The 24,206-nt window shown below is 35.5% G+C and overlaps 1 protein-coding gene across 3 annotated transcripts in view; it reads left to right on the top strand.

Moving 5' to 3' along the window:
- Positions 1-24,206, top strand: part of SMC6 (structural maintenance of chromosomes 6) — an 85,922-nt gene that overhangs the window by 29,349 nt on the left and 32,367 nt on the right. For 2 of the 3 annotated variants that reach the window (XM_064295054.1, XM_064295056.1), the window contains 14 exons: positions 1,340-1,476; positions 2,098-2,159; positions 6,521-6,601; positions 7,329-7,430; positions 10,930-11,049; positions 11,151-11,249; positions 13,173-13,319; positions 13,592-13,680; positions 13,859-14,023; positions 14,386-14,564; positions 15,588-15,792; positions 20,139-20,253; positions 21,515-21,675; positions 23,680-23,815. In XM_064295054.1, coding sequence (XP_064151124.1) covers positions 1,340-1,476; positions 2,098-2,159; positions 6,521-6,601; positions 7,329-7,430; positions 10,930-11,049; positions 11,151-11,249; positions 13,173-13,319; positions 13,592-13,680; positions 13,859-14,023; positions 14,386-14,564; positions 15,588-15,792; positions 20,139-20,253; positions 21,515-21,675; positions 23,680-23,815 — 1,798 coding nt within the window. The remainder of the gene's footprint in view (positions 1-1,339; positions 1,477-2,097; positions 2,160-6,520; positions 6,602-7,328; positions 7,431-10,929; positions 11,050-11,150; positions 11,250-13,172; positions 13,320-13,591; positions 13,681-13,858; positions 14,024-14,385; positions 14,565-15,587; positions 15,793-20,138; positions 20,254-21,514; positions 21,676-23,679; positions 23,816-24,206) is intronic. The other variant, XM_064295055.1, reaches the window with a different exon arrangement.

Here is a 24,206-nt window from a genome sequence, read left to right as displayed (position 1 = left end):
CTGTCTGTTTCTTGGTTAGAAGGTAGTTTCTGGGAATGGCTACAGTTCCAAGACAGAGGGGCATCTTCGGGCCATAGTCTTGGGGGGTTCCTCCAGTCTCTACCAGGCCAGTAAGTCTGATCTTAATTTTTACGAATTTGATTTTTTGTTCTACGTTTTTCTCCCACTCTGCCTGGGACCCTTTATTGTGATTCTGGTCAGAATGGTCAGTAGTGGCAGCTGGGCACCATTTAGTTCTTTTGGTCTGGGGGTCGTGTAGCCTGTGGTGCTTGTCTCCTTTTATGTTTAAGGAAATTATAAGATGTATATACTGTTGTCCTGCATCAACACCTCTTTTCTCTCTTTTCTACAAAATCTTATTTTAACAGAAGTTAGAGAAGAAAAACAGCTTGAAATGTAAACTGAAATTTAATAGAGATTGATTTTTCAGTATAATATCTTAAAATATACATGACTATCATGTTTTAAGCTTTCAAACTTTAAAAACTGTAACAGAGGCTATCAGTTGGGAAGATTTACACTCTTAACATTCGCATGTGTGTTTAGCTGCATTATAGTACTATTTTTAAATCTTTTGTGATATCAACAAAGCTTTAAAAAATTTGAGATTTATTTTACATTTCTTAGGATCATATAATTTGCTTTTTTTATTGTAATCGAAAAATTAAAATTGTTTCTAATCCTGTTGGAAAATGTTACTTTACTACAATTTTTACTTCATCAGTAGATTCTTAAAGGCCTACTGTTAGCATGATACTTTATTATGGAATTCAGAGTAGCATTATATTACTGCACAATCCCCGTAGCAAAATATATTACTTATCCATGCAATTTACAGTGACCAAAATTTTATGTTTTTTGTGTGAATGTGGTATTTCTGTTATGGATAGAATAGGCAAGTATCTTTTATAAAGCTTTTTCTTTTTTATTTTTATTGTACGTTAAGTGAAAATTTACGAATCAGGTCGGGCTCTCATACAAAAATTTATAAACACCTTGCAAAATACTCCTAGTTGCTCTCACCCTAATGAGACAGTACATTCCTTCCCTCCACTCCCTCTTCTCGTGTCCATTCGGCCACTTCTGACCCCCTCTACCCTCTTATCTCCCCTTATAAAGCTTTTTCTTAATCCCAGCTTTACTATTTTATTAGACATAATACCTTTAACATCATTCTGTAGTAGACAAACAGCTATCAGTTGCTGATAGAAAGCTAATTTTCAAATGGATTAGTCAAATTACTTGGGGGGTTTAAAAATATTTGAAAATTCTAAGTAAGGACCTAGTATTGTCATTGCAGTCTACCTGCATGTGACTTAGCTTACTCTCATTGTTTTAGCTCAGCAGATATCTCAGTAACGTTAAGGAACAGAGGAGATGACGCGTACAGGGCAAACGTTTATGGTGACTCTATAATTGTGCAACAGCACATCAGTATGGATGGAAGCCGATCTTATAAACTAAAAAGTGCAACAGGTTTGTCGTGAATTTCTTTTTATTTCGTATAAAATATTAGTAAATATCCAATTAAAAAGAGTAAGTGATTGTGCTGGTATTCATTGAAAGGAAACTTGTCAGTCTTCTGCAGCCTCTTTCTTGTGAGGTGATTGATTTGTCCGTACTACGTATGAGGTGTATGTTCATATGTTAACATAGTTGTCCTACCATTCTAGAAGCAAATCCACAGTTAGAAGAATTGTTGTTGGTTTGAAACAGGCTATATGCCACTTTGTTCTTGTGGACCCCCTTTTTCCTCTGTAGTTTGTATAGCATGTGGAAAGAGATAGCTACCAAAATGTGGAAAATGACATAAAGGAAGAGGTAGATATTAAAAGTTACTGAAAAGAAGAGATAGTGAGGAGCACAATGTTTAGCCATGGGAAGAAGAAGGGCACTATCACTGCATCTGTGTGCTGATTCCTACTCTTGTACTTGTGCCATGATTAGAAGGCAACCCTAGTTCGTTCAGGTTTATGTGTACCTCAGTGGTACCTTTCTTAATATTTACATTTTATAAATATTTATTTCTATATTATTGTCCTAGAAACAGTGTTATTGCCATAATAAAACATATTTTATTACATTTCTCATAACCAGGGGCTGTGGTTTCTACTAAGAAAGAAGAGCTGATTGCAATTCTTGATCATTTTAACATACAGGTAATTGTCAAATTTGTGTTTCAGATTAATTCATGCAACTGGTTTTTTGTTGTGATTTCACTTATAGTATAGAATGAATTAAAATGGCCTTTTTTAAGTAGGTTGACCACTGGGATGGATATGTATAATTATTATTAATGAAGGTCTTTAAGATTTACTAACTCAACAGAAATTTTCAACATATGTAACATCTTTAATTTGATAGAGCAGTTCAGAACATCTAGTCTGTACCTGTATGTTCTACATTTGTGTTAATAAGGCTGTAACGTTGCATTAGTCTCTGCTACCGTACTCAGAACAGCATCATAGTTTCCTAAACTTGGTTGCTAAATTCTTCAAGAAAGCACATTTATTCCAGAAAGATAAACCATTTTTCTATGCTTTTTGGAGTTATTAATCACAGCTGTAGGGACAAGGCTTGGGTCCTTTTGCTGAGATGCTTTGGCAGAGTTAATTAGAAATAGGGCACATACAGTCTTAGGACATTAACATTGGCATTGTCTTTAGAGGTCGTCTAATCCAGACCCTCACCCTTTATTTTGCAGGTGAGAAACTGGGAATCAGAAAAAGTGAACTTATTTGTACTTGGAACCCTGGTGGCGCAGTGGTTCAGAGCTTGACTTCTAACCAAAAGATCAGCAGTTTGAATCTACCAGCTGCTCCTTGGAAACCCTACAGCGCAGCTCTACTCTGTCCTATAGAGTGGCTATGAGTCGGAGTCAACTTGGCGACAATGGTTTTTTTGATTTTGGCTAGGTTGTCTAGGTGGTTACTGGTACAGCCTGGATTAGGACTCAGGAAGCTCTGTTTCATTTAGTGTTCTATTCGTTGTACAATGCTACCTCATTCCACTTTTAAGAACACCAAGACTAGTCATCAAGGAAAAAGAACAATTAAGAGTATGGATCACTTTCTCAGTTTGGCTTAGAACAAAGTTGTCAGAAGAACTTTCTGTGATGGTAGAAATGGGTAGTGGTTACCCATTGAGGTAACCACTAGCCACGTGTAGCTATTGAGCACTTGAAATGTGGCTAGTATGACTGAGGAGTTCAATTTTTAAATAAAAATAGTCAGATGTGGCTAATGGCTTCCATAATAGACTATGCAGGGTTAGAAGAATAATTATTAAAATCTAGAGACAAGCAGATACAGCAGATCACCTTCAGACTGGAATACAGGATAGTGGAATTCAATTTATTAAGCAAGATCAGGAAACCAAAAGTTAGAGTTTATAGAATCATAGGTTTAGGGAGAATCTTGAAGGGCACCCAGTATAGTTTCCACATTCCATGCTTACTCTATGTGGAATCCCCACCAAATGTTACTTTAGTTTGTGCTGGAATGGATTGTGGTGGGGAGGTCACCTCTGCTGGAGGCTTCTTATTGCTCTGTGGACAGTTGTACTTATTAGAAAGTTCTCATTATGTGGAAAGGCTAATGAAGCCTGTTTCTCTAAGCTACCACTCTCTTTAGGAATATAAAACATTAATTCTCTCTTGAAATATTTGAAGATTGTTATTATAATCTCTTTAGTCCTCTTCTTCCATGGTTCAGTTAGTTCACAACTAAATGTTCATTGTTTAAAATATGGAAGGTTTAGAGCTGTGCTGTCCAATACAGTAGCCAGTAGACACAGGTGGATATTGAGCACTTGAAATGTGGGTAGCCTGAATTGAGATATGCTTCAAAATACACACTGGTCAGACCTCAAATTATAGTGAAACGACCAGACTTAATGATCTGACTGAGACTGGAGGGACCCCAGAGGCCCAGACTCTCTGTTAGTCCAAAACTAAAACCATTCTCAAAGCCAACTCTTCAGACAAAGATTAGACTGGACTATAAGACATAAAATGATACTGGCGAGGAGTGTGCTTCTTGGCTGAAGTAGACATATGAGACTATATGGGCAGTTCCTGTCTGGAGGTGAGGTGAGCAGGCAGAGGGAGACAGGAGCTGGTTGAATGGACACAGGAAATACAGGGTGGAGAGAAGGAGTGAGCTGTCACGTTGTAGGGTGAGCAGCTAAGATCACATGACAACGTGTGTATAAGTTTTTGTATGAGAAACTGACTTGAATTGTAAACTTTCACTTAAAGCACATTAAAAAAAAAACCACACTGGATTTTGAAGACATAATACAAAGGAATAGTGCAATTTTTTGTAATGATTACATGTTAAAAACGATAACATTTCATATGTTGTAGATTAAAAGTGTATTACTAAAATTTTACCTATTTTTTTTTTTTTTATAAACGTGGCTACTAGAAAATTTAAAATTATATGTGTGGGTTACACATTATATTTCTAATAGACAGTGCTGGTCTAGGTAGCTAGGCAGGAAGAGAGTAATTCTTTAAGTACTTGCTCATATTTGTCCCTTTGCCTGCTTATCCTTCCTCTGAAGTTCACTTGTTGATGCTTGTCTTTTGCTTGCTCTGGGGTCCTGACAGGTTAAGCTACAAGTTTCTTAAAGAATCTCTAGAGTAGTTTAGGGACTAGGAACGCCGTTTCAGAAAGGACCAAGAGTGTAGAGAAAAGAATATGAACTTTGGTGAAGCCGTTAATCCAAATTTGGTGATTAAATGCCTCTCTTTAAAGCTCGCCCATTAGGTTTTACTATTAAAAAGTCAGGTATAGTGTGAAATGAAACTTTCAGGCAGGCATTGTAAAAAACCTGGCAGTCAGTCTGGTCTACCTATATAGTCTGAAAAATGTGATATATGTAGAGGTTGCTTAATAACTGCGTAAGTGCTTTTCATTATCTCGGAAGGTAGACCCATCATTTTACTTAAAAGGTATTTTTAAACCATTGGTATAGCATTTTTCTGATAGTAAAAATGAAGGGGTTTAAAATTTTCATTTATACTGAATCAGCATTTATTCTAGTTTAAATAATTGATCTGTAGCCTGTGAACAAGGTTCTTTTCTAAAATCTAAATTGCTTACTACCAAAGATAATTGAGCAACAACCCTGAACCTTTTTGAAACAAGTTTTTTCTTTTATCTTTTCCAGCTATACTTTGATAGTCTTAACTTGCTAGCCAAAGGCAGTTTAATTCAGCTAATGGCTTACATAAAATGACTCCCCCTCCAAAAAAAAAAAAACAAAAACACAGTATTTCCATTTGTTTCAAAATATCCTCATAAATAAATGAAGACAAATGGAAAATTTGAAGAACTGCAATAAGAAAAATACTAGTCATAATTCTGACTGGAAATAACCAATTGGGCATTTTTTGTGTTTAATTGGAGAAGCTACCATATTGTATGCAAATAACGTATGTGTTATACATTTTTTACCAACCACGCAACCCCCTTCTTGGTATTTTCGTAAGCGAGCTATGCTGCGCATTATATGTGAGGACGCGTTATTTGCAAAAAATATGATAACCAGCTTGCCCAAGGCTTTCTAGGAGGTTGGAGACAGAGCCAGAATAGGAACCCAGGTCAGCTAACTCCCATCCTGTTATTTTCCCACTCTCTTTTTCTGTGATTAAACAGTAGCATAATAGTGATATTCTATAAAACAGGTGGAAGAAACGAAAAATTTTCTAACGAAAAAGCTTCTTCAGGACATTCTTGTGCCTGTGCCTTCATGTGATGGCAGAATATTTCATTTTGATGATGTTGTTGTTATTAGTTGCCATCAAGTCAGCTCCAGCTTATGGTGACCTATGTATAACAGGAGGAAACGTTGCCTGGTCCTGTGCCCAACTTCACGTTTGAGTCCACTGACAATAGTATTACTTCACCACCCGCCTGCCACTTTGTCATACTGTGGCAGCTTGGTGTGTTGCTTTGAGGCTGGAAACTATGCCACTGGTTTTTCAAATACTAACCAGCAGGGTCATCATGGTGGACAGGTTTCAGCAGAGATTCCAGATTAAGACAGACTTGGAAGAAAGGCCTTATGAGCTACTTCTGAAAATTAGCCAGTGAAAACCCTATGGCACAACAGAATGTTGTCTGATACAGTGCTGGAAGATGAGCCCCCTGAGTTGGGAGGCACTGAAAATACACAGTGGCCACAAGGATGGACTTGTGAAGATGGTGCATGACCAGGAGACACTGCATTCTGTTGTACACGGGACCACTGTGAGTTGGAGCCGAATCGACAGCTAACAACAACAATAGTATTTATTTATTTTGTTATCATAAAAATTTGAAACATTTTCTCTGTGTTAAAAATTTCTAACATTTTCTTTTTATATGTTTACCTTAATGCTGTAAACTTTGGCTAGTGCTCAGCCTCCTTGATTGCTCCATAGGTCAATTATAGTATGTATTTTAGTTCATTTAACTTTAAAGCTCTAGAGTGAAATATTAAAAAAAATGATCTTTTTGTTTGTTTGTTTCAGGTAGATAATCCAGTTTCTGTTTTAACACAAGAGATGAGCAAGCAGTTCTTGCAGTCTAAAAATGAGGGAGACAAATACAAAGTAAGGGGCACCAAAGTAAATATAAACCTGCCAAAAAAGAATACATTTATAGACTCAGTGTAAATACCAAACATTACTCTTGTTCACATAATGGATTTTTTTTTTAAAGCCAGCTATTTCAAGTAATATCATAGGACTAAATTAGGAAATTGTTAAGTTGGATGGGAATGTAATTTCCTTGGTAAATTCTTATTTTCACTTTTTGGGTTATTTTCCAATACTAATCTTTAAGGAAGGGAACAATTGGCCATACATATATAATAACTTTTAAACCCTAAACTATTTTAATATTAAAAAGCAAACAAAATATTTGATTCCTATTAAAATTTATTTGTCTAACTTTTTTAATGGGTTTTGATATTTCCTATTCTAAAAATTTGAGCTCGGCTATGATCAAAAATGCAAATGTTGGTTTTACCTGAAGAGTGGAAGAATCAATGAAAATAAGCTTTCAAAATGGGACCTATCACACCAAAAGATATTTTTTTTTCCCCATGGATTTTTAAGAGCTTTTGCAATGAACATGTAATTGTGAACATAGCAGGTTAAGTAAACAAATTTTGCATCTGAAATAAGACGTGTTCTTTTGTGTTTATCTGTACCTGCTTAAGTATGTTTTTAGTGGCTTTTTACGTAATTGGTCTAAAGTTATTTTTTAGAGACCAGATTCCTTTTTTACAGTTCTTTACAAGTTTTTATTGTTCCTTTGTTTTTATTGTTGATACAGTTCTTCATGAAAGCAACCCAACTTGAACAGATGAAGGAAGATTACTCGTATATTATGGAAACAAAAGAAAGAACAAAGGAGCAGATAAATCAAGGAGAAGAGGTTTGTAAACAGTTGATATAAATCTTTGAGGTTAACCAAATTCTTAGGGTACTTAAGGTAAACTGTAATATAAAATTGTATGTATGAATCAGTTTATGTATATTATTTCATATATATAAACTATTAACATTTTTTCTTTTTAGGATATTTATTAGCCTTTACCTTTTTGCTTGGTAGTAATGATAGTACATATCTTACTTCCTCTATTAGATGATAAATTCATGGAGGATAGGGCAGTATCTTAAAACCATTTGAACTTTCAGCAGTTTCTTAACCTATCCTTTGAGAGAGAATTGTGCTAATGACTAACCCAAGTCAAATTTATTAAATGCTATGTTGATCCTTTTACAAGTTTTTGAGGAATGTGAATTTTAAAATTAGACCTGTAGGTGTGTGATTCATTAAGTGAAAGCTCAGAAGCAAGGATGAGCATTGGTACTGTGGTTAAGCATGCGGGTACTAACCAAGAGATGGGCAGTTTGAATCCGCCAGCTGCTCCTGGGAAACCCTGTGGGGCAGTTCTCTTCTGTAGTGTGGGGTCACTATGAGTCAGAGTCAGCTCGACGGCAACGGGTTTGTTTTTGTTTTCATGCATTAACCTTTCAAACCTGGGTGTGTGAAGGTGTGCATGGAGGTATTATAAACCACAAGATTAATACAGTATACTTCCTTGGAATATCACTGTTTTTAGTGAAAGGAAACATTTTTATATTCAAACAAACCCATAAAAACCCGTTGCCATTGAGTTGATTCCGACTCATAGCGACCCTATAGGACAGTATATAGGAAATATGTGCATATTCGGACAAATAAGCACATAGTATATGTTCCATTTATTGTTTTAAAAATAATAAATCAGGACATTGAAGAAATCTCTTTTTGCTTCAGATAGCTTGGGCTCAAACAAGAACTTTTTCCTCATTAATTAAATGCTCTATATTCTTAAACTCTGGGTTTGAATAGTTAAATCTTTAAGAAATAGTATGTGATGGTTAGAAACTAGAGGTCATTCAGTCAACAAATATTAAGTTCCTACCTTGTGCCTGGAATTTTGCTTCGGTTGTGGGCATATCATGGCTTGTAAATACCAGGATTCTTGAGGTTATAGACTTAGCTCTGCAGAAGGAAACAGGTATTAACTAATTTGAGTGTGGTAAGTAATACTAAGCAAGCTGTAGACTAGGTTGGTGCCAAAGCATCTGATAGAGTACTCACAGCAGCGAGTGAAGATGATGGAGGAGGGCGGGAGTCATTCAGGAAGTGATTGATGTCTAAGGTGAAACTGAAGGATGAATAATAGCAGGCAAAGAATGGTGAGAGTAAGGAAGGGTGCTCCGGAAATAGCGTGGTTGAATTCTTGGGCAAGAGAGCTCATGATATTTTTTAAAAATTGAAAGAATTCCAGATTAGCTAGAGTGAAGAATTTAGGAGTGAGAGATAAGAGACCAGGTTATGGAGGACCTTGCAGAAGAGAATGGTTTGCTGTAAGGAACAAATAGATGTAGAGAGAGCAGTTAGGAAGGTATGGTCGTTGTCCAAAGAGGTGATGATGGCTTAAGTCAGGCTAGTGGTAGTAGTAATGCAGAGAAGAGTTTTGAAATGATTTGGGCAGATGTTGTGTAGGAGACAAGGGGTAAGGGTGAGAGAGAAGGCAATTAGGGGTGGCTGAATGACCTCCAGATTAATGACCTGAGCAGTGAAGTAAGTTTGAAATAGGGAAAAAAAAAAAAAAATTTTTTTTTTTTTTTTAATGAAAAACGCTAAGTTCGGTTTTGAGCACGTTAATTTTAAGGTGCTTGTAAAACATCCAAGTGGAAATGTGAAGTGAGAATTTGCAGGTAAGAGTCTGGAATGGAGAAATAAAGTCTGGCCTCAGTAAATGTTTGGAAGTCATTAGTGTGTTGTTGGTATCTAAGCCATGGGGATGACTGAGATCACCCAGGAGGAAAGGAGAAGTGAGGCCAGGCCTGAGCCATAAGAATGCTCATGGAAGCCAAGGGCAGAGAGAGTTTGAAAAGGAGGTGGTCACAAGTGTCAGCGGTACTGAAAAGTCAAACATCACAAGGAATCACAGGTACTCATTGAATTTGGTGGCATAATCTTCATAGATGACTGTGACAAGATTCTTTCCTGTAGTGATGAAAGCAAATGCCAGATAGATTTGTGAGGCTGAAAAATAGGTATTGAAGGAGACAGAGGGAATTTGCAAGAAGCTTGGATAGAGTCGGAAGAATAATTTTAGAAGAGAAAGTGGTGGCAAGAGATGGGCAATTGTGGCTTTGTTTATAAGTGGAAAAGATAAGCAAATAAAGATTTAAACATGATAATGGAAGGGAGGAGTCAGTGAAGAGGGAGAAGTGGAAATAAAGGTTAAAAGATGGGATGGGAAAATCAATGAATTTAGACCCATTGACAAGGCAGAAGGGAAATAGGGTCCAGAATATAGGTAGGAGTGGCGACTGGATTTAAGTGTGTAACCTGGCCACCTTTTGTGTTATAGCAGGAGGAAGAGATGACTACCGTAGATTCGTAGATAAGGTTGGAAGTTGGAGGAAGTTTCCCTCTGATGCCTTCTAAATTCTCTAAAGCAGGAGGCAGAGAAGATGATTGAGAAAAGAGGCTGGCTGGGGTGTATGAGGTTTGAACACAGTGGTAATAGGTTGGAATAATCCTGAAGAATAGGAAAGTGAATTGGATAGGGAAGCATAGTGTGATCTACAGTGTTAAGGTACTAGCTAAATATGTTGTTGTTAGGTGCCGTCGAGTTGGTTCTGACTCACAGCAACTCTGTGTACAACAGAAAGAAACACTCTCCGGTCCTGTGCTGTCTTCATAATCATTGCTGTTTGAACCCATTGTTGCAGCCACTGTGTCAGTCCATCTCATTGAGGGTCTTCCTCTTTTTGCTGACCCTCTACTTGACCGTAGTTGAACATAGTACACATGAATGGAGTGGGGAGACTGCCTGCCAAATGTGAAGACTAGGACGTAGAGGAGCCAGTTTAGAAGCGGTTCCAATATCTTAGATATTTAATATGTGTTTGGTCATTTTATTTACAAGGTCATTAAGAGAGGACTTAGACAGGAAAAAATTTTAAGTTTTTGAATTTTGGAAAGAAACGCCTTCAGATCCCTCCATTACCTTTGGAATGAATACTGAGTATACTTTGTCAGGAAGAACAGACCAGTTTGTCTATCAGATATGAAATCAAGAAAGAAAATGGGAAACTGTTTTGGGATTTGTCTATATTTGTGTGATCTTAAATCCTTTATTCATTTGCTCTTCTTCATCTGAAGAATACTTGGCCAGTTTTTAGTGCAGAAATTAGGAAGAAGTATACTAAGGAACAAACTTATTTTTATTTGTGCTTTAAAGAAGTCATTTCATAACAAATCTTTCTGTAGTGCTTGTTTAGACATTGTAGTCAAAAGGCATTTATATGCCAAAATCTTGTCATTTTAATGTTAATGACAATTATATCCTTTTTTCTTTTTTAAGCGACTTACTGAACTAAAGCGCCAGTGTTTGGAGAAAGAAGAACGTTTTCAAAGTATTGCTGGTTTAAGTACAATGAAAACTAACTTGGAATACTTAAAACATGAAATGGCTTGGGCAGTGGTAATTTTCACTTAATTATTTGTTCACATATATTTGTAAAAATAGAATATATTTGGTTATAGTTAGTCTTATAAATGATTTACTGTGTAATTTCTTTTTAGGTCAATGAAATCGAAAAGCAATTGAATGCTATCAGAGATAATATCAAAATCGGAGAAGAGCGTGCTGCCAGACTTGACAGGAAAATGGAAGAACAGCAAGTAATTGCAGTTTATTAGGTTGAATCATACAAAATTGCTGTTTTAGATTATTTTTGACCTGTAAAGGTGGCAGTTTGAACGTATGTGTTTATCTGTATTTGAATTTGTTGCTTCAGTGAAGCAAATCTAAACTTTGGCCTGAAGACTACGTGGGAACTGTCTTTCCGAAACAATACTGTATTTGAATGTGATCAGCCTGTCTGAGGCCAGGGATGTAGAACTCCTATAAAATTCATGCATATGTGGGCAGTGATACTTTGTTACTGACCAGACTTGCTAGAAGATGAAGCTTTTAGTTTTGAGCTCTTTAAGGAACTGAAACACAAAATGACTTAAGGAAAAAGGGGTGCTAGGATAATAGTTAAAATATCATTAAAGCTAAGAATCACAACTGACATCTATGCCCAGAGATTATTAATGGAACTTTAAGGGACCTGAGGTTTAGGGCCCAGAACCATGATTGCCTGTCAGAGGATTTAATAGGATTAGGTAGAGCACATATAGAAGACAGTTTGTTAATGTTAGTTTCAACCTGACATCTAAGAGCCTGTGTAAAAACTGCTACTATCTTTGTTTTCTGGACTGAGTTTCTTATTCTCTCTGAGGTAGTAAATGGAAGTGCAACCATTCCTGCCTCCGTCACTTCAAATTGTCACTTATAAGAGAAAATTCTGAAATGTTTGCCAAACATTTTTTTCTTCTCAGCCTCATTTCTCAGCTTGTCATAGGGGAGGCCTTATATTACTTTCCTCCCAGTCTAAAAGTGGAATAGATGCTGTCTTAGTTATCTAGTGCTGCTGTAACAGAAATATCACAAGTGGATGGCTTCAACAAACAGAAATTTATTCTAATAGTTTAGGAGGCTGAAAGTCTGAATTCAGGGTGCCAGCTTTAGGAGAAGGCTTTCTCTGTCACCTCTGGGGAGAAGGCCCTTATTTCCTTTCAGCACCTCTGGGCCCAGTGTTCCTTGGAGATCATTATGGAAGCCCTGGGTCTAGGAGGTTCTCAGGGCAGGGACCTCAGATCCAAAGAACATGGTTCCCTCCAGGCTCTTGTTTCTTGGTGGCAGTGAGGCCCCTCTCCTCTCTGCTCACTTCTCTCTCCATTTATATTTTGCAAGACAAAAGGTGTGACTTGAGTAAGGCTGACTCAAGATACACCCCACACTAATCCTTCCTCATTAATATACAGAGGTTAGGAGTTACATTACATCACAAAGCGGAGGACAGCCACATGATACTGGGAATCATGACCTAGCTAAGTGGACTCATATTTTTTAGAGATGTAATTTGTAATCTGTTTGTTATGAGATTCAAGGTCCTCTACTACCCCTTCATCTCATTTCCCACCAGGGCCTTCTCAGTTTAAATTCTAGCAGTACATACTTTTAATAGGTATTAATGCCTTTGTACATGCTCTTCAGCCTGCCTCTGACACTCTTCCTCAACTTGTCTCCTGGTGTATTTCAATTAATCTTTCAAGTCTTAGGTCAAACACTTCTCAGAAGGCATTCCTAACTTTTTCTGGCAGACTTATGGGGTTCTTTCTTTGCACTTCCACTATTAGAAATGGATAACCCTATTTAAGCAGTTCTTTTTCTGTATTACCAGCTTGCGTGTCTATTTCTCTGCCAAATTGTGGTTATCTACTTTTAATTGTGTTACGTGAGAACATTTGTTATTGTATCTTTTATCCCCAGAGGATAGCACACTTGTTGAATACATGTAAGGTTAAAATTAAATTGTATTTTGGTGTTTTATATAATTATATTTGCTTATCTAATGTCTTGGGTTTACTTTGTCAAAGAAAAATTAAATTTATTAGTGGAATATGAGCTATTTTGTTTTTTTTTTTTTTTTTTTTGGTTTTTCTCTTTCGAGGAAGAATAGAATATGCCCCAACAATGTTACTCTTTTCTTAAAGGTCAGACTTAATGAAGCAGAAAAAAAGTATAAGGATATTCAAGATAAACTAGAAAAGATTAGTCAAGAGACAAATGCACGTGCACCGGAATGTATGGCATTGAAAGCAGATGTTACTGCTAAGAAAAGGGCCTATAATGAAGCTGAGGTGAGAGAAAGTTTTTAACTAGACTATTATAAACTTATTGTCAAATATAAATACTGTTCATCTGTTTTTATAAGCGGAGGTTTTGTAATTGGGTTGAAATCTGTTTTGCTTTCAGACTTAAAAATATGTAATGGTTTCAAATGGCCATTTATGTATTTTATTTTAAAAATATATTTCTGTGTCTATTCAGCCTCTGATTTTGAAGATTTGGCAAAAATGTATCTGAGTGGTCTATTTTCTTATTTTACTAACATGTGTCTAATTTTTGTTAGGTTTTATATAACTGTTCCCTAAACGAATATAAAGCGTTAAAGAAGGATGATGAGCAGCTTTGTAAAAGAATAGAAGAACTGAAAAAAAGGTGGGATAGTTACTTTACAATGTTCGTGATTACCTCATTGTGTAATAATCTAGGTGAAATGCAGTATTATATTTTCTGTATTGTTGCTAAAATAATTTTGTTGTGTCGGTTTATATATGTTATTTTAAATATTAGGTTTTTCGTATAACATTTTCTATTTTGGATTATTTGCCGATAGTACTGATCAGTCTTTGGAACCTGAACGATTGGAAAGACAAAAAAAAATATCCTGGCTTAAAGGGAAAGTAAAGGTCTTACAGGATCAAGAAAATTCAGTTAATCAAGAAATTGAGCAATTTCAGCAAGCCATAGAAAAGGACAAAGAAGAACATAACAGAATTAAGTAAGTGTGACATCCTTAGAATGATATTTTTTAATTACTTGAACATCATACAGTTTTGCTTTTTATATGAGGAGAGAAAACATAGTTTTTTCTTTTAAAAAGTCACTTTTCCAAGTCTTTTCTTAAACTTGTGGATTTGAGCAGTAGAATTCCTAGTTTATCACTGTTACATCACTTTTCCATGCCAAGCTTTGAGAACTTCTGTTTTTTTCTTGTAACAGAATTATTTTCGAATAAGACTTCTGCTTTTAGTTCTTAGGGTAGCTGGGTCATTCATTGGTATCAAGGTGTTATAGGCAAGGGCAGAGTATTTTTTGTATAATTATCTCATAAGCGTTTTGTTTTTCCACTGTATTTTTTAGGAGAGAAGAATTAGATGTGAAGCGTATGCTGACCGATAACCAGAGACAACTGAAAGAATTGAAAGATAGTAAAACTGATCAACTGAAAAGATTCGGCCCTAATGTTCCAGCTCTTCTTAAAGCAATAGATGATGCTTATAGACAAGGACTTTTTACCTGTAAACCTGTAGGCCCTTTAGGTATTTATCATTATTTAGTCAGGATATAATAATTAGAAATTAAATTTTTATTTCAGAAAGGAGTCTGTTGAATTTAGTTTTAAAACTTTGTTACAAACTATCTAGTTATATGTAGACTTTAATAGTATATATTTTAATAATGATAAAACCAATTTAAACTTTATAGTTTTCTGTTTGTATTTTTAAAGCATAAAGTAACCAAAAGAAAGAGAAGTTTTTAAAAAAAAAGGAAAATAATTATAGAGTTGAATAGTCTGGTTCTGATTTTTCTCATGTATTTATGAACAAATGAACAAATAAATGAATGAACTCATTTGAATATAAGTGATAAATCAGAAAAGCCAGTGACATCAAAATATACTCGAAAGAACAGTCACCTGGGTTTTCTTTCTCAGCTTCTACTTGGGTTATACAACCTGATGCCTAAGGCCCCTTCCAACTGTAAAATCTGTGATTATGTAATTATTCATGTATGTATACATGAGATTAGAAAAAGTTTTTAGTCAAACAGTAGTCTCCTGGGGAATATCTCTAATTCTGTACATTGTTAGGTGAAAATGATGCTATAAATAGAGATATACTTTGTTAATGAAGTACTGTATTTAAGAATTCTGGTAATATCTCTTCATTTAAATGAAATATACTATATATCAAAATTCACTTAAAATGGTTGAGGGTTTTTTTTCTCTCTAAATCTAAAATCCTAATATGAATTAATTTTACAGAAAATAAAGAATCTGTAAATCTGAGTCGATTTTCAAAATAGCATGGAGAGGCTAGGTCTTACTAGCTCTCTGTCGATTTACATTAGAAGCGAGAGAAATTTTTCCACAGGATTTGATGTTTTTTTTTCCCCAGTGTATCCAATGAGCACGTTGGGATTTCCCACTCAGTTAAAATAAGACCTGTAATATCATTTCAGCTACTTCTTACGAAATATTTTGAAGTTATTTATGAAGCATAATTATATTAATATTTCAGTATAAATATTTATGAAACCTAGTATAATTTTCATTCATTTAGGAGCGTGCATTCACCTCCGAGACCCTGAGCTCGCTCTAGCTATTGAATCCTGCTTAAAAGGACTTCTACAAGCTTATTGTTGCCATAATCATGCTGATGAAAGAGTACTTCAGGCACTGATGAAGCGATTTTATGCACCAGGGACCTCAAGGCCACAAATAATAGTTTCTGAGTTTCGGAATGAGATGTATGATGTAAGACACAGGTAAGGCATCAGTAATTAAACACTGTTTCTGATATTGCTTAATCATATGGAGGGTCAGCTAGAACTAGAAAACGTTTATTGTTAATCATATCCGTAGTACTGATTTATAAGATTTCATCAAGTCACTTCTTTAATTTTTGTCTAGGCACTGGTTCAAGGCATTGGAGATACATAGATAAATAAGATATAATCCCTGCCTTTTTTGAGGTACTTAAAGCCTGTTGTAGGAGTCGATACAGTTAAACAGATATAGAATGACTCAGAAATTACACTGATGAGGGAAATGGTGCAGACTTAGCTAAATTAAGATGAAAGTCCTAAGGAAGGGCATTGGCATTCATTACCCAGAGATAGCCTGTCTACAATTAAACTCTCAAGGTATCACAGAACCCATAAAGAGCTAAAATTATTTTCTTTGATGACCCTAACAAACCTTCTCAAAGGCACACTGTCCAGACTCTGGCCTCTTTACTTGCTAACTGCTGGCTAATCATTTTACTTTAAAACAAACAAATATGCGTGCGTGTGTGTGTGTGTGTGTGTTTGTGTATACACCTACTCCTCACTTATTGACATGGGTAAGTTCCAAAGGCCAGGTCATTATGTGAAAATAGATGTGCAAAAATCGAAGCTGACCACATCATGTCATAAAATGTAATATGGGACGCATACATCACTCTGGACCCCAAAGGTGGAAAGTATAGGTGGACGCTCTGTGTCCCACTGGTCACGGAAAGTGTTACTGCCAGACTTACCTCATTAATGTGCAAAATAGTCTGATAGATTTTTTACTATGGTTATCAGTGCAAAATGTCAGATAAAAGATAGTTGATAGTTGAGGAGAGATACACATACGTACATATATATGTATATATACATATTAATATATAAGGCTCCCTATTTCCAAATTGTATTTTTACATTTTTTTCCTCTCCCATCTCTACTTTTTTTATAAATCCTATTTTTTTGCTTTTGTTTGTTAATAGATCTAATGCTGTGTTCCTTGTATTTGAGTAAATTTGTATGCAAACACTGAGTGAGTCTTGTTTATTATTTGACAGCATTGGTAAAACTGAATTATAATATGCAGGTGTAGTTCAGATAAGGGAGTAATTATCTTAGTAGGTACATCAGGAAATTCAGAGAAGAGATGATAAATAATCAGGGTTTTAACTGAGGAGTTTGTCAAGAGAAAGGATTAATTGCCTTCTAGGCACATGGAATTCTGTATGTAAAATGCATGGAAGCATGACATTGTAAGTTATTCTGCCAAAAAGTAGCATTTGCATTAGTGATAGAAAGGAACAGATAAAGGAGATATTTAGAACAAAATCAATAAAACTTTTTCATTGAACGTAAGTGAGAGAAGGAAGAATTAAGAATGACCCCTAAGTTCCTGGCTGGCTGGACTAACAAAGGAGGTGTTGTCAGTTGATTTAGGGGAAGCATAAGGTAAAAGTGGATTTGTCAAAAGTAGGTCAAGTCCTATTTTGGAATCGTTGATTTTGAGCTTTAAGCCTAGAGATAATTATTTGAAAGTTGTAGGAAAATTGATTTCTCTGTCTGCAGGAGACCGTATGTTCAATTTCTGGCTCTGCTCACAGGTTTCTAAAAACCTGATAAAAGTGAAATTTCAGCTATGTTACCAGACAACATTGCTTATGGTAAAACAACTCCTGCCAGTTTAGTTGCATCTGGACCGAGAGAAGCCTAAATACCGGGTGGGATGCCAGTGCAGTGACTCTTTTAATTGGTCATTTCTTTTGCGGGGACCTTGGAGCTATTTCTGTGAAGTTATGAGAGATTGACTTTTGTGAGGAATACCCTCCTCATACCTGTACTCTCACTCGGGAACCCATGAAAACAGCTCCTGGCTAGCCATATGGACTGTTGTATAAACTGCTACAAGGACTCACAAAAGAAGAATGCCTAATCCTGCCCTGCTAGCATATTGAGTTTCCTGTCCGATGTATTTTTAATCACTTAGAAATATAGTAAGTGAAACTTAGGGTATTTTATGAATCTGGATGTTTAACAGAGCTTAAGAAGAAGATACCCTCTTCTTCCCTTCACCATGAGTGTTTCAGGAGTCATCAGTAGTTAGTATCTGAGTATCACGAGTGAATGAAATCCACCAGGAAAAAACACTAAGAATGAATGAGAACAGAAAGAACCGAGATTGGAACTTTCGAATTCATTGGGCGATCAAAAGTGGATACCAGATCTGAGAAGGAAAATTCAGACGGTGAACTAGGAGTGTTGTTATAGATATGGAAGGAGGTGAGAGTTTTTTAGAAGAGGATTCACGTATCGTTAAATATTGCAGGGATGTCAAGGAATTTAATCACCACAATTGGCAATCTACGTCAAGAACAGTTTCTGTGGAATGAGTGAGGAAGAGCTGAATTGACAGTGGATGGTGAGATGAGTGGGAAGCTACAGATGAAGATCACTTTGTTTCTAGAGACTTGAGTGAAAAGAAATAGAGAGTTTAGACTGGTTGGAAAGGGAAGCAGAATGAATAGAAATTTTGACGATAGAGGATGCTTGAGCTTGTTTTTCTGTTAAGGAAAAGGAAGTGGAGTCAACAATACAGGAAAAAGCAACATCTTATGGGAGACAGAAGGATACAGCAGACAGCACAAGCTGACAGGTTGGCTTTGTGAAGGAGGAAGATGGGAGCCTTTAGGATGGGTTGTGTGTGTTTGCTGTACGGTGTGTGGATGGGAGGTATTTGTGTGTATTTATGATGGAAAAAAAAAATTTTTTTTGTTGTTTTTTATGATGGAAGGAAGGCATTTGCCGTTGAGCTAAGTTTTGTACGGCATGAAATCAGTTTTCTTGGAAGTAGATGAGTTCTTGTTCTAGGAGTTGGGTGGGAAGTTTGAAAATAATCCTGTGTAAGAGTTTAGACTAGCTGTTGAGGAGAATGAGAGAGGAAGCTGGCCCAAAGGCCACTTAAGTTTTGAAAAACCTAGGGTAGTAGTAGGATTTTTCACTAATATAGATGTGATTGGAGAAGGTTGGATGTATTGGATTAATACAGCATTAGGAATTTTTAGGGTGGGAAGGAGAAGAGGAGGGGAGGAAATTGAGGGTATTGCTGAGAGAATAATTCACAGATTGGCCGTGAGTTTTGGAGTAGATAAGGAAGAAAGTGAGGCTTGGGAGAAAATGTTTAGATCAGCCTTAATGAAGTTAAAGAGCCAGGCAAGAGAGAAGGTTCGCCACAGCTCACTGACCTCCTTGCTTCTCTAACAACCCTTTTCAGGGCCTTTGCAATTGCTGTTCCCTCAGCCTGAAATGCCTACGTGACTCTCCCATTTCCTCAGGTGCCTGCTCAGTGTCACCTTAATGAGCTTTTCCTGACTTTTTGTGTAAAAAGGACAATATGCCACTTTTTCCTTCTTTCTTTTTCATTATCTGTCTCCCTTCAATAAAATGTAAGATTTGCGAAAAGAGGGACGTAGTCTGTTTTGTTTACTGCTGTATGTTATCCTCTAGAATGGTACTTGGTACATAGTGGATGCCCAGTAAATACATGTTAAATGAATGAATAAGTAGAAAACATACATATATACCAAGATATTTTAGTTGTTTTGGAATTCTAGGACTGAGCACTAAGAATGCCCCCACCATTCCTCCTAGACATTCTTTGCTTCTGTACATTTTATTCTTGGTGTGTACCTTCTTCAGCACTTTTAATGGCTCAGTTGTGTACAAGTTTTAGTTGAAAGGTTGTATGTTCTCTAAGGAGCCCTAAATTACAATTCCTAAGAACGTAATTTCTCTCATCTTTGCTCTGTGATGATAACCATCTTTATTTCAGTTTTTCTTATCTCATCATTGGGGAAATTGCCCATTTAAACTGTGTTTTAATTAATTGACTCTTATGTATGATAGCAGTATAAGGTTTAAGGAAATTGTTACTATTAATTATAACATGCCACAGATACACTGTTCATGAGTATGGGTTCTAGAGCTTAGCTGCCTAGTTTAAATTGTAGCTTAGCTTTATGACTTTGGGGAAATTACTAAACTCTCTGGAGCTTCCTATCTGAAAAAAAAAAAAAAGAGAGAATAACAGGATGTAGTTCATATGGTTGTTTTGAAGGTTAAATGAGTTAACGTTTGGAATATGCTTAGAACAGAACCTGACACCTAGTAAGTATTCTGTAAATGTTTGCGAAGTAAATACATAAAATAAACCTATTACATATATGTTTTCAATTGTTATCAGATATTTCCCATGGTCTTATTATCTATAAACTCACCCATTAAAAAATATGCATACGTGTGTGTAAAATTGTTTGGTAAGTTAACCCTTATGTATTTTTGTCCCCTAGAGCTGCTTATCATCCGGAGTTTCCAACAGTTCTGACTGCATTAGAAATAGATAATGCAGTTGTTGCCAACAGCCTGATTGACATGAGGGGCATAGAGACAGTGCTGCTAATCAAAGTAAGACCAGATACTTGCAATGTGTTATTTTAATTTTCCAAAACTAAAGATGGTTATATAAATTTTTATTCCCTTTCTTTTATCAGAGAATTGTTGATAAGTCTCATCATTGATTTTTACCTCTTAGGAAAATCTATAGAATGATTTTTATAGAGCTGGTTGGTTTGTGCTTTTTCTGACCCACAGAACTTCCTGAGATAATTTCTGTACTTCATGAAATAATTTCACAAATGGATATTATTTGTGTGTGGTGCTATAAAAATATTTTGTTCATTCTTGATTGGCTGCCAAATCCATTTTTTATTTGATTTTGCAGGTACATATTTTATTATTCTGCTCTTAAAAAGGAGTACTTCATATTTTATGGATCCTTTTTCTTTTAATTTTGAGCTCTGTAAAATAAATCTATATTTATATTGCATTCATGGGTGTATTTTTATGTACTTATTTGATTAGATCACCATATTTGATCAGTTGGCAAAAATGTGCTGAGAAGGGACAGGGAGCTTGAAAACAAATCTATATTCAAAATAACCCTAATAGAATCTATTTTTTTCAGCAGTGCAAAGGGAGAAGTAATGGTATCAGCGATCCAAAGTATGATGTGTTGCAAGTTGATGTTATAATTATTTGTGGTTTTGGCTCTGATGTTTAGAACAATGCTTCAAACAAAATAATGAAGTTTTCTTGGAAGGGTCTGTACCCAGAGAGCGTGACTAGTCCTTGATTAAGCCTAATCCCCTTTTTACTTCATCTGGGCCTTAAATATTTTCAAGCTCTCCCTACATAATTCTGTGTACTAATCTTTTACTGGAATTTCCTATTCATGCATATCTTTTCTATGATGTAAAAGTCATTTTAAAAAAGATCTGTATGAACTGGTCTGAAATAAGTATTTTTTACATGGTAGGAAAGGTACTCAAAATACTTTTAGAAAAAAGAATAGATAGCAATACTAGAATTTAAAAATAAAATTGATCGGTTTATCAGGAAAGATTAAAATTAAAGCATTGTTGAATAAGTTGTTCTAAAGAATATTTTAAAAAAGTATTGATTCTTTGAATCTTGAACATTGTTTTTGAAGTTCTTTTATTTAACTTCATGGAGTTATTTCATTTGACTGTTTAAATAAAACTACTTGAATTATCTTTAATAAGAATAGGTAACATTTTGAAATTGTGTGCTTCAAGAATGCTTTGGCATTATTTTTAAAATGTATTTGGCATGGTTTTTAAAATGTATTTTTCCCGCATTCCTTTAGAATAACTCGGTAGCTCGTACAATAATGCAGTCCCAAAAGCCACCTAAGAATTGTAGAGAAGCATTTACTGCTGATGGTGATCAGGTTTTTGCTGGACGTTATTATTCATCTGAAAATACAAGACCTAAGTTCCTAAGCAGAGATGTGGATTCTGAAATAAGGTTGGTATCAAGCTTTAGCTTCACTGTGTTACTTCCAGTACTTCCTTCAGGGTTCGGTTTCTTCTGTACTACTCCTTTAGTAGTTATTTCAGTGATGAACTGAATAATCTACCCCAGTGTTGGGTCTTGAAAGATCATTTAGCTGGATGTATAATTCTATGTTGACATTTATTTTCCGTCATCACTTTGACAACAATATTTTAGGCTGAGAGTATTTTAGAACAGTGCTACTCAAAATGTGTTCCCTGGACTGGTTGATCTCCATGTTGTATTTTACCTGCCCACAAAAAGATAAGGAACTTAGCTCAGAATGTAAGTCAGCTACGTCACCGTGCCCACTGTTGAGTTCTGCTGATTTCTTTCAGCGAGGGAACAGATGTGCTGTTTACATTTTGGCCCAAGCCCCTTATCCTGTCTGACGGGTACTCCGAGTTGCATCATTCCAGAAAGATGGCAAATTGAATGCAGCTCGCTACTCCTCCACTTCTAATTTCAATCTGTTTGCCTTTCATTTTGGGGCCCCCTGACAACAGGGTGTAAATAAGGCTTTGGCCTCTGGTAGCGTCAGCACAGAGAATGGGTGCTGTTTTCTCCCTTATATGTTATAAAGAAGTTTGAAGGTAGAGTATTATCTTTGCTCATTTTGCTGGCTTTTATTTTTGGTCTCGTATTTAAATTTCAAAGTTTACTTGGTAGTTTTTTTTTTTTTGTCTTAGCAGAATTACTAGTTGATTGTTAATAAAGGTATATATTTCTGTATGATAAAATAAACTCTTCTTACTAAACCCCAAGAGGCTGTTTTAAATTTTTGTATCTGGACCCATTTTTTTTTTTTTTTCCCCAGAAATACCACTGTTTTTATTTCCCTACTTTATCATTTATTTCTCATTCATTCAGCCAACATTGAGCTTTTTTTTAATATGTAAAAATCTAGCAAAGTAGTATAGTTATCACATTCCATCAGATTTAAGATGCTCTATTTTGGCTATAAACCTGGTGCTGTTGAGAATCAGTTCCACCACATAGCAATCCTATAGGACAGGGTAGAACTGCCCCATAGGGTTTCCAAGGAGCGGCTGGTGAATTCGAACTACGTACCTTTTGGTTAGCCTCCAAGCTTCTTAACAACTGAGTCACCAGGGCTCTGTTTTAGCTATAGTAAGAGAAAAAGTACTACTAATTGAACTGTAGTCTGGAGAATGATTTCAGAGACATTAGAATGGGGGGAAATGTGCATCTTAGCGAAATATGGCATGTACTCCACTGGATACAAGTTTTTCTTAACAGCAAAGTTTGTTCTCTTCACCAAGCACACAGCTTGAAGACAGGTACTTGAATCAGGCAGGAAAAGGCCACTATTGACTTTGCTGACATGGAAGGCCCATTATGGCTTTGGCATCTGCTTACTTTATCCTCATCTTTTTTCATTGTTTTTCTCTCCATCACTCCCCACATGTTCTTAGCGTTCTGCCAATAATAAATGTTGAGCTGAGTCACATTTTTACCATTCTGTTTTTATCCCCTACGCCCTTGTATATTTCTTTCCATCTTTTCCCTTGGTGTGTCCAGCTGATAAAAACTTTGTTTCTGTAATATTATGGACATATAGCATAGAATAAAATCTCTTTTTCACATTTAACTTTTATGGTTTATTTCCTGATTTTTTTTTTTGTTCCTTTTCCTTTTTGGGAATCATGTCTCAGTTCTAGTTCTCCCTCTGGTCTACCTCTGTGCACAATGCTTGACACACAGATCATGTCATAAACACTTGTTAATAAAATGACTAAAACTTCAGTTTAGAAGGTTGTTTTGGAAGTCTTTATAATACATTCTTTATATTATCAGCAACTTGACAGGATTATAGAACTGGTTTCACTGAATAGGGTTTTGTATATAAACTATTACCAATAAGCTTTTTTTTTTTTGTTTTCTTTTAAGGTCTTAAGCATTTATAATATTTAGAAGTAGATATAATGTATTTTTTATCTTTTCCTTTTCACCAAGCCACTTGGAGAATGATGTTGAAAATAAGAAGGCCCAGATACTAAATCTGCAGCAACATTTGTCTGCCCTTGGAAAGGATATTAAACGCAATGAAGAACTTCTAAAAAGCTGCCAACAGCATTATAAAGATTTAAAGGTAAAATAATAATAAACATTTTATTTTTCTCAACTCATCACTTCAGAGTTTTTGGAGTTTTGACGTTTATTTAATTACAGCAGTAGTTCTCAAACTTTTTGGTCTCAAGGCCTTTTACACTCTTAAAAGAACTCTTATTATGTGGGTTATATGTGTCAATATTTATATTATTAAATATTAAAGCAAAATTTAAAAATATTTACTAAAACATTTACTAGTTCATATAAAATGACAATGTTAAACTCATTCCATTAATATAAATAACATTTTTTAATAAAAAATGACTTTTTCAAAACAAAAAAAATTATATTGACATTTTTGATATTTTCCTATGTTTCTTTAATGTCTGGCTTAATTAAATTCAATCGAATTCTCATGTCAGTTTCTGCAT

The sequence above is a fragment of the Loxodonta africana genome, chromosome 12 (genome assembly GCF_030014295.1).
Source record: "Loxodonta africana isolate mLoxAfr1 chromosome 12, mLoxAfr1.hap2, whole genome shotgun sequence".
NCBI classification, from domain to species: domain Eukaryota; kingdom Metazoa; phylum Chordata; class Mammalia; order Proboscidea; family Elephantidae; genus Loxodonta; species Loxodonta africana.
The sequence above is the reverse complement of the archived record's forward strand: the minus strand, read 5'-3'. Positions and strand labels throughout refer to the sequence as shown.